Source organism: Neomonachus schauinslandi, chromosome 2 (genome assembly GCF_002201575.2).
Source record: "Neomonachus schauinslandi chromosome 2, ASM220157v2, whole genome shotgun sequence".
In the NCBI taxonomy this organism is placed as follows: domain Eukaryota; kingdom Metazoa; phylum Chordata; class Mammalia; order Carnivora; family Phocidae; genus Neomonachus; species Neomonachus schauinslandi.
In genome coordinates this window covers 141650566-141661236 of record NC_058404.1, presented here as the reverse complement: position 1 = coordinate 141661236, position 10671 = coordinate 141650566, and the positions used below count along the sequence as shown (strand labels likewise).

General features: G+C 39.1%; 1 protein-coding gene across 1 annotated transcript; it reads left to right on the top strand.

Annotated features, from left to right (window-relative positions):
- Positions 1 to 4112: 4112 nt before the first annotated feature.
- CXCL13 (C-X-C motif chemokine ligand 13) lies at positions 4113 to 9948 on the top strand. Its single transcript, XM_021702425.1, has 4 exons — positions 4113 to 4211; positions 5999 to 6131; positions 9010 to 9090; positions 9379 to 9948. The coding sequence occupies exons 1-4, from the start codon at positions 4148 to 4150 to the stop codon at positions 9431 to 9433; spliced, it is 333 nt and encodes a 110-aa protein (XP_021558100.1). The 5' UTR covers positions 4113 to 4147; the 3' UTR covers positions 9434 to 9948.
- The last annotated feature ends 723 nt before the right edge of the window (positions 9949 to 10671 follow it).

Genomic DNA, 10671 nt, shown 5'->3' with positions numbered 1-10671 from the left:
AGATGGTCTGATTTCAGAACCTGAGCTCTTACCTGCCAGCAATCTATTGGAAGCAAATAGATATCAGATTTTCAGCAGGTTAAAACATTTGTTAATGGAATGAAGTGGGTTTCTGTTTTCTACTTGAGTTGCTTTTTAAATGGCATAAAAGAAAATGTTCTCAATTTGGTCAGAGTGACCTTTGTCTTACCTTCTATTTTATTACACACTACTTAAAATTATAAGAATTTTATCCTTTAATCATCATCAACTCTATGATAGGTCCTCTGTTCAACGCCTATCAGCTAGCTAGATTGGTAGATACTTTGGCCAGTTTTGCCACCTCTTAGTGACATTTCACTTTTTGATATCTTGAGAGAGAATGTCTTTCTTGTTGATGTTACCCTCTGCATCTAGCTGTCAGTGGGCACGTTTGTCTCTGTACACTCCTAGGGGATCTATACATCATACCCTCAGGAGATGACTTGGTCAAACATTTCTCTGAAGACAATTTGAATATGCATGTGGCTCATGCTCTGCTACCAGTGTTTCTCAGACTTTCAGGTGCATTTAAATCACCTAGGAATCTTGTTAAAATGACCTGAGATCCTGCATTTTTAACAACCTCTCAGGTGAAGCTGATGGTGCTAGTCCATGGACTGTGAATACTAAGGTGCTCAAGACTACTCAGTTTTTCTTGGGTGTGGGGAGAAAATCTGGTTTATTTCCAAAGTCAAGGGGGAAAAAAACCCTCCCCGTTATTTTCTCATTTTTCCTGTTTTTATGTATCTTATCATAAAAATCAGGTTACAAACCAAGTTATGTGTTTTTTACATTTTTTTAAAGATTTTATTTATTTATTTATTTATTTAAGAAAGAGCACAAACAGGGGGAGCATGAGCAGGGGGAGGGAGAGGGGCAAAGGGAGAGGGGAACAGGAGGGGGCGGGAAGGGGGAGAGGGGGAAGCAGGCTCCCTGCTCATCCTGGGGGCTCATCCTAAGACCCTGGGATCATAACCTGAGCCAAAGGCAGACGATGCTTAACTGCTAAACCGACTAAGCCACCGAGGTGCCCCATGTGTTTTTATGTTTATAAACAAAGGTATCTATAAGAGCTATTTTAAAAATAAAATCCCTTTAGGCCCTAAGTCCATTGGTTCAATTTTTTTTTCTTGGATTCAAACTCTTTGCAATTTTTACCCCTAGTATAAATGAGATCATGGAGAGTCATACCTGAAACTTCTAGAATCATCTGGTTACCAGAGAGCTGCCCAACCTCCAATCCCATCTTGGGGCAGGCAGGTATAAGACTCCTTTAGTCAGTATAAGTTAAATCCAGAACTCTGGGCATTAAAAGGACCAAAATCAAACTTTAGAATTGCTCTGGAAATAGCTCCTTGACCCAGTGGTCCTATTTTAACAAGACCCAATTGGGGAATTTCCTAGATTTATTCAGGTACCTTTGTCTCTTTCAGGTACCTTTGTCTTTATGTTCTTTCTCTTATTATCAGCATCACTCATTTTTGCTCTAACAAGGAGATATATAGCACATATAACAGAGGCAAATGTAGAACTGCTACACTTGGTTCCCAAGATCAAATTGCACAAGAGTGAAACAAATGAGACAGAGTAATAAATTGGCCATTTTCAAAAGAAACAAATTTCATTGCCTACCTACTCAATATAAGTGACCAGAATAATGTCATTCAGTCTAGGAATGCATTAGTAGGAGAATAGTGCCTAGGACAAAGGAGGTAATGGGCTTCCTCTAGTTTGCATTGGCAAAGCCATACTTGGGGTACTATGGTGTTTAGATGTGTGTGTACACAGGTGTGTGTGTGTGTGGGTGGGTGGGTGTGTGTGAGCAAAAGTATTGGAGGGCATAAAGAAGAGCAGTCATGATTTAGGAGAAACAATGAAAAAGACCCAACAGATAAGCGATGGAAAGAAGTTGAGAGAACTTCAAACTGTGTTGTAAGTTAAAGGACCTAGAGATATTTACCTCTGAAGTGTGTACATGTGGGTTTTAGAGTGGAAATTAGTTAAGACCTGGTTGATAATGGATGGATGGACAGACGGATGGATAGATGGATGAATGGACAAACAGACATGCTATCTATTGAATATATTATATGTGTCGGGCACTCTACCAAGAACTCTACATGTACTGTATGATTTCACTCTCCAAACAATCCTTTAAAATTAGTATTATCCCCATGTGAAAACTGGTAAATATAAGGCATAGATAAATTAAGTGACCTGTCCAAACTCATTGACCGGGTGACTCCATAGTTTGTGCTCTTAACCTCTAGTTCATAACCCTGTGTGACAACCACGGACTTTCACTGCTCAGACCTCCCTTAAATAACTTGCTGGCCAGCCGTGAAAAGTACAGTTGGCTGACAGCCTCCAGCTGTTAACATCCCCAGGATCTGCTTGCACATTCTACCACAAACCATGCTGTTTCTGAGAAGCCCCAATGACAGCATGGCAGGGGTGGTAGGACCTGGATATTTCTGCCCATTGTGGGGCTCCTCTAGTAGTCTTTCCTCAGGATATCCCCATTAAGTTGTCACAGACTTTGTGGGATCAGTACTGCAGTCTGAGGCTCTCCCTGCCCACCTGTGTTCCTCCCCCCTTTATCTATGACAGGATTCATTCTGAAAACAATGACAACAAAAGACATTTTTTTTACTCTAAAATCCATCTCAGCATCTGCTTCCTGAGGGACCCAAGTGGCACACACTGTGTCTTCAAATATTTGGGGTACTATCATATGAAAGAGCATTTACAATTGTTTCCATATGGTGATAAGGGGTTAAATTAGGAGAAACTGACTGAACTATTAAGGAAGCAGCTTTCACATATGCATACGGGACAACTTTCTAACAACTAGACCTGTGCAAACATTGGGATCGGCTGCCTCAACACTGAGGAGTTTTCCGTCACTGCAGTCATTCAGGCCAAGAGGAGAACTGCTCGTTGTAAGGGGGTGTGACATCACCACAACCCCCATCGCATACACTGTGGAGCATCGAGATGCTAAACATCCACAATGCTAAGTGAGTAGCAAAAATCAAATTGTTTAGGAAGCCACAGCAGGAAGCCCAAACCTCTGATTTTTCAGTGGTTCAGTGGGTCTGCTTTCATATACCCATACCCGTATACTCCCAGGACAGCCCAGTGGTACTCCAGGCCAAACCACCCACTGTCCACATACTTTTCGTTTCTTTTTTAATCAAAGAGCTCCTAGCAAGGGAGTTAAGACTATGGACTCATTGTCCTCATGGGCTATTTTGCAGGATCAAAGCCAAATTGCCCATATGCTTTGTTAAACAAAATATAATATTGACTTTAGTATCTGATGAAATTTTCATGACACCCTCCACTGACACCTGTTTTCAAGCTTGAGAACCTGCATCCCAGAGATGGAAAGATTCTCTTCCTCAAAGCTGTTGCCTCCCTTCCTTCATCAAGACACACGCACACCAATGAAGAGACACACACTTGCCCCTTCCAGGATTTCCACAGTGGTCAAATTACATACGTAATTATAGATTTCAGATAACAAAATAAAAGGTGGGAAATTCTGGTGGAAAAACAGTAACCTAGTCAGCATGGGAATCTGTACATAAGGAGACATTCATTAGATCTGCAAATATTTACTGAGCACCTGCCAAAGGCTAGACTCTCTTACAGGGGCCGGGGGCACAAGGATGTGCTCGACAGAGTCCCTCGTTTCCTAGATCACGTATTCAAATGTCATTGTGAAAGCCTGTTGACCCTTCAATGAGAGAAGCAATCAAAGCCACGATCCCAGAGAGTAATCCTAAAGAGAGTGCTGTGGAACCACCAGTCTGATTTGTCTTTTCCCTCTCTCTCCACCCCCAAATTTCTGCAGCATCCCTACCATTTAGAGTCTACATTTTCAAGAACTATTTCATTATACTTATAGTGCTCTGGAGCCAATTCATAAAATTTGCAAGGGGAGTTCAAAAAAAAGCAAGCTCAGCAGTATTTGGGGACTTTTAAAAATGATGACACAGCTAACCTATTGGAGACAAAGACAGTGGGAGGGCCCTCACTGGCCTAAATAAATACGAGTCTGTGTGCTCAGAAACCACAGTTTAGACCCAGAGCTGAAGTCTGAACTCCACCTTGAGGCAGAATGAGGTTCACCCTGGGATCTCTGCTGCTCATGCTGCTGGTCTGCAGCCTCCCTCCAGTCCATGGTGAGGACTTTCATGTAGCTTATCATTGTGCTTTGTGCAGAAATAGTCTTCAGCCATTTCTTTCTTTCTTTTTAATTAGAAAATGGGGAGCAATATGACTGGTGGCGGGGAGACTACTCAATTGCTTCTAGATTTCTAAAAGTAATGTGCTTAGAGATTTAGAGGCTAGAAGCATGGTTGTTGTTAAGATTCTTATCCATAGATGGAGATACTGAAGTCCAGCATCCGTGTGACTTATACTTGGTTTGTCTATTCCTGGTCTTTTTTGGATTCAGCTCTGCTATAACTAATTCTTCCCGTGTATATCTTCTTTGCTCTGCCTTTCAATGCTACCCGTCCTGACTAAATTCTTTATAGGGTTTAAAGATAATTGACCTCAACAGGTTGGTCTCCTGAAGGGAATGTTTTGTGTTATTCTATATGGCTAGCTCTGACATGAGCCATTGTAAGCACAACACGGGTACTTAGGTACATGCTTTCTACAAAGAAGCAGACTTCCAAGTCCAAATGGGGTGACTATGTTTGTGTAAATAGACAAATATCTAGTTGAAGCTGTAAGTTTTTATACAGCTGAAGAAATCCGAAGCATGTGCAGAATGATATACTCTGCTCAGGTGTCTGCTCAGGTGTAAAAGACGAATTTTTGTTCTTAAAGTTGCAAGCAATTGTTTTTCAATTGTTATTTTGTTTCACATGCTATTTTTATTCTTCAAGACCTTCATCTCTCTCTTCCTCTGTAAAGCTTTCCCATTGCCCTGGCAAGGTCCTCTGTTCTCATCATGCAGTTTGGATCTTGGGTGTGAAATAGAACATTCTGGGGCACCTGGGTGGCTCAGTTGGTTAAGCGACTGCCTTCGGCTCAGGTCATGATCCTGGAGTCGCGGGATCGAGTCCCACATCGGGCTCCCTGCTCAGCAGGGGGTCTGCTTCTCCCTCTGACCCTCTTCCCTCTCGTGCTCTCATTCTCTCTCTCAAATAAATAAATAAAATCTTTAAAAAAAAAAAAAGAAATAGAACATTCTGTGACATTTTTAGTCTTTGTCCATTGGTTTCCTCCACCAAATTGTAAATACCTTGAGAGCCAGGTCCCTTTTATTTCAAATACATGTCAAGCATGGTGGTAGGCACTGGGTTTAAAGAGGGTAGAATTCATTAAAATACATGAGATAGATAACTTATAAAAGTATTTGGTGCTAATCACCAGTGTTGTTGAATAAAAAATAATCTTGAATTTTTATTATTGGACTTTGGTTGGTAACGATTTGCAACTGATATGGAGGACCAACATATTACAAAAAACAAAAAAATATCTTCCGTGGTATTTCCTTGGAGAGACAAAGGGGGGGGGTGGTTTGGGCATGATAAGAACAATCCTGTTACAGCTTATTATTGCTCTGGGGACACTGTAAGGAATTCATATCTTTGGTTTTTATGTGTTTGGAGGGAAGATCAGTTGACTTTACGCTGTATTAATTATAACTGAGTTTCAAGTCCCAGAGTGGAGGTTCTCAAATTTTATTATATAGACAATTACCTGAGCACCAATATAACACTATCACAAATTTCAATAGGTGTGTTTTTAGAAAGCTGATTTTATTTTTAAGGTTTTGGTAGAAAATGTTTGAAAATAAGCCAAGACAAGCAGAAATACAGAAACTAAAAGCATCTGGGTGAAAGCGCCGACTTGAAATTTTTAAATCTTCAAATGCACCGATTGAAAGATTAGTAATTAAATTCAAGTTATGCATTATATGCCAGGCGATTAAAATAACTGATTGTGTTTACAGGTGTTCTGGAGGCCTACAATACAAACTTAAAGTGTAAATGCATCCAAGAGACCTCAGGCATTATCCTGATCCAGCACATTGACAAGCTTCAGGTCTTCCCTCCTGGGAATGGGTGCCCAAACAAAGAAGTCATGTAAGTTGCAGAAGAAAAATTTATGTGATTCTTTTCTCCCCATGAAAATCAGATCAAATGTTGCCATATAGTATTTTTTTAGTATTGTTGACCTACAATGTTGCATTCATTTCAGGTATACAACATAGCATTCTTATTCAAGAATCTCAGTGATTTCCTTTGAGAGTTGCTAACAATTCTTAAGCTAATAATGAGACTCAGTAATACCTGTTAAGTACCTATTTTGCCTCTGCCCTGAGCTAAGTGCTTTATGCACATTCACTCATCTTTAACAGCCCTATTAAGTTATGTCTAATGTTATCACTCCCCTACAGATGCAGAAACTGAGGCTTAGGGAGGTTAACTAACTGCCCTGAGGCATACCACTAGAAAGGGACAGAACCAGGACTCCACCCAGGTGTTCCCCCACCAAGCCTCTTCTCTCCTCCACCAAATTCAAATTGTCAGCAGAAGCAGACACTTTGCTCCCCAGAAGTTAAAGAGCAAGAAAATAAGTATTCACAACAGTCCTTGGTCTGAACATCTGTGTTATGGAACTGTCCTTTAGCCTTAAGATCAACTTTGAAGAGTTAGGCTAAGGGCACAATAGTGGCTACAAGAAATTCAATAGGTATTTTCTTTTACTGAAATGTTTCTGTGACCCTTCCTTTTCAGTGCTTTCAGAGAAATCTGTTCATACTTCTATCATAGCATTTTCCATGGCACATCAAATGAGAATTTACACATTGCATATAAAGCTCCTTGTATAGTACCTGGCACAGTAATAAATGTAATAAATGTTCAGTGAATGTTAGCTGTGATTATCATAGCATCACTGTGTTGAAACAATCAGGTTTGTGGTGTTCTCTCTTTCTCTCTCTCTCTCTCTCTTTTTCACTCTCACCAGAAAATAAGTTCTCTCCAGAGAAGGATCAGATTTATTTGTTTCTCTACTCCCAGTGCTTTATCCCTTACCTGGCAGAGAATAGAGGTAGAACCAATGTTGCATTGTTACACTTAATATTTTAAATACAGCCTATAGATCTTTTGTGATCACTACTTGGAACTTTTATTTCTCCTTCTTTGATCTATCTTTATGAACCAAGCACCCACAATACCTTGAAGTATTAGGTATAGCATCTTTCTCAGGGCATCCCTGACTTCATTTTCATTAGCAGCCCTTCTCTTGGACTTCTTTAGACTTTTGATATGTTTCTAAGCAGCTACTTTTTGTTTGTCCCATTTTGCTATGTGCTTTGGGTCTCTCTCGCACTAGTTGGATTCAACTTGCAAAAAAGAAATATGGGATATTAAAAATATGTATGAAAATTTTTCATTAAAAAGGCATTGTACTTTCCCTAATGTCTTCACCAATGAAGGTTCTAACTAAACCACAATTATTGTCCTCAAACTCAGAGATGTCAGTGAGCACTTGGTGGTATACACAACTGATGAATTGTTGAACACTACATCTGAAACTAATGATGTACTATATGTTGGCTAATTTAATTTAAATTAAAAAAAAAACTCAGAGATGTCAAGTCTAACCATGACCTATTTGGGAGCAGTTCCTCTGGCTGTTTAAAAAACTGAGACTTTCTCTGTCTCTCTTTTTAAATTACATTCCCTCTACCATGCGTCATCTCTCACCTCTCAACCTGAGGAAGTAATGCACCCTAATTTTCTCTTTGTTAACTTCAATCATTTCAAAGTGACAATTGGATTTTATATCTTCTCCCCAAATTTCTGTTTCTGAATTTTAATCAGATATAGAAACAAAAGCTGGAAATTATGAGAAACTCATAGCAATCGGGATAAAAATCCTAGGAGTCCAAATGGTCAGAAATCTATTTTCCATCCTGAACTCAGAAACCAAATTGGAAGGTTCTGCCCAAGAACCCAACAGTGCTATGACCTCGTACCTCTTTAAGATTCATTTACAAGGGTAGTTTCAAAGCTAGATGGATGGATCCTTGCTATCTGCTATTTCATAACTAAGGTAAATGTGAAGAAATTGCTTTGTTCAAAGTCCACCCCAATAGAGAGTTGAGTGTCCCAGGGAACCTCACGTCTTCCACTGCATGTAAAATATTTGACACTGTGTCCAGCACTTGATAACCATTCAGATCCTGCGCATGTAGAGTGGTGGCTATCTAGAGGCAGATAACCTTCATTTGGATGCTGCTCTATCACTGCATTTGTTGTGCAGTCCTAGACAAGCTTTTTAAACTCTCTAAGCCTCAAGTTCCTCATCTGAATGTAAGGAAATAATAGTTCTCTAGCACAGGATTTGTGTGAGATTAAGATAATTCATGCTACCTGCTGAGCATAGTGATTGACACATTGTAAGTGCTTGATCAATATTAGCTAGTAATTATTATTGCTGCTTTTGTTGTTGTTGAATCTCTTAAAGCAGTGAAAACCTCACTAGAGGTTCAACAAAATGCAGATGTCACTCTCCCACATTAAATTTCATCGAATTTTTTTTTCAAATAAAATTTTCTCAAGAGAGTGTTCTCTAGAGTTTATTTTGTTCTCCCAAGCTCAATGGACAAATACATTTTAAAGATATTGTGATACAGATTTCGAAGTGAGCCAATCTTGGGGTCAGCTATTTGGCCCACCTCCAACTCATGTAAAGACTGTCAGCAAAGCATTAACCCTTGACACTTGAGATTCTATAAACTTCATCTTCAGCTCCACTGGCTCACACATGACCATTCTGCAAATGCTTTCCTCACTCCTCAGACCTCACACTACAAATCACCTACTTCAGATCCTACACTGCCCACCTCCAATTTCACTTCATCCAGGAATACTTTTATACCCAACTCTTCTTAAGTGCAGGATTGACTAAAATGTAACACTGCTTTATTTTTTTTTGTTTCCTTTCCCCCAGAATTTGGAAAAAGAATAAGTCAGTCCTATGCTTGAACCCTAACTTGAAATGGACACAAAGATTAATAAAAATATTACAGAGGTAAGTCAGGCATACAAAGGGTTTCCAGATTCCAATTTGTACTGAAGGGTTTCTCTTTATTGGGAAATCAAAATGGAGACCATTTTAAATTTATGAGACATTCCTAAGACAAATACCTATTCTTCACTATTATTACTTTTCAAATGAGTGAGGGTGACTGATTTCAGTAGTTCAATAAACTAAATTGGAAGCCAGTATGTACAATATTCCTTGTTTGACATCTTTAACAGAAAGCCAGTTTCTAGTAAGTCTCTAAACACGACTCCCTTGTTTTTGTTTTTATTATAGAAAAAATGCTACTTCAACTCGACCAGCTCCAGTGCTTAAGAGAAAGATCAAGTGATGCCAATATCCCCACTAAGGACACCTGTATTCCCCCGAACCTGCTCTGGGTTTTAGTTCTGTATTTGGATGAACCTTTCTGAGAAAAAGAACTTCTCCATATAAGGAAGCATGAAAATATATGTAAAATAACACTGAGCAGCTTATGGGGCCAAGTTGGGCTTTTTGAAAAATATGGTACCCTATATACTTGGGCTTTGCATTCTCATTCATCACAGAGGAAAGTTTCTTTGAGGGTAGTTACTTAGTAATAAATCACATAGGTTTCTCTTAATAGTATATCTATTGCTTAGTGCTAAATTTTCCTAGAAAATAAGGCAATAAGAATTTAAACCTCAAATCTGAACATGTGGCTTGAGTTAAGAAAGAAATGATGGAATTCACTTCAATCATTTTACACTGTAAGAAAAGCAGGCTTCCATAAGAGACTTGAAACCTGCCTGGGAAACCCAGGGAACTTTATGAGACAGAGGGCTCTCATAGTTGATACCTTCCATTTAAAAGCTCAGTATTGAGAGAAATGGGGTCCTACTTTTAAGAGTTCTTTTATGAAATTTACTGTCATATGCAAAAACTAATAACATTCAACGATCCCCAGACTTAAACTCATAGAATATTCAGGAAAAGCATTTAAAAGCTGATGTTCAGATGTACTCTTTCATACATTTGCTTTAATGAACTTTTTTTACTCACATCGTTTGCACAGACTTTTTTTTTATTGGTCTCTGGTACCTGATTCTTTAATGCTTCCTATTAATCTAATGCTATTCAATAAACTTGAGTAAACATTTTACTTAATTATGAGCAACTCATTCTTAACAGAGCATTTGCTCAAATTTAGACATTCTCTGACTCATCACAATGAAAAGTAGGATTTCATCATATTAATTTTTATTTGCATGATGCTTGCCTATTACAGAAGATCTAAATTATGTGGCGATGGGTGAGTGAAGTTGTTCCTGATATTAACACAGTGAGAAAATGCTTGCCTGTGAGACCCTCTCTTCCTTGATATACTCATCATTATTTCCTCCAGAAATCTCCAAACTTTTACCACAACCTATTTTCACTGTCTCATTATACTGATTCTTAAAATCTCCAGTATTTCCTTTGACAAAGTTTTGTGCTGGGCTTGACAAACAGAAGAAGATCCTTAAACTCCCATCCCCTCCTTCCCTGGGTGCAGCCTGGCTTTCCCAGTGGGCTGAGCTTCCCTGTCCTAATGCCCCTCACTCCCCT

Coding starts and splice junctions, on each gene's coding strand:
- CXCL13 (XM_021702425.1), top strand. CDS start 4,148: ATGAGGTTCACCCTGGGATCTCTGCTGCTCATGCTGCTGGTCTGCAGC. Junction 6,132..9,009: donor TGCCCAAACAAAGAAGTCAT/GTAAGTTGCAGA, acceptor CCTTTCCCCCAG/AATTTGGAAAAAGAATAAGT. Junction 9,091..9,378: donor TTAATAAAAATATTACAGAG/GTAAGTCAGGCA, acceptor TTTTTATTATAG/AAAAAATGCTACTTCAACTC.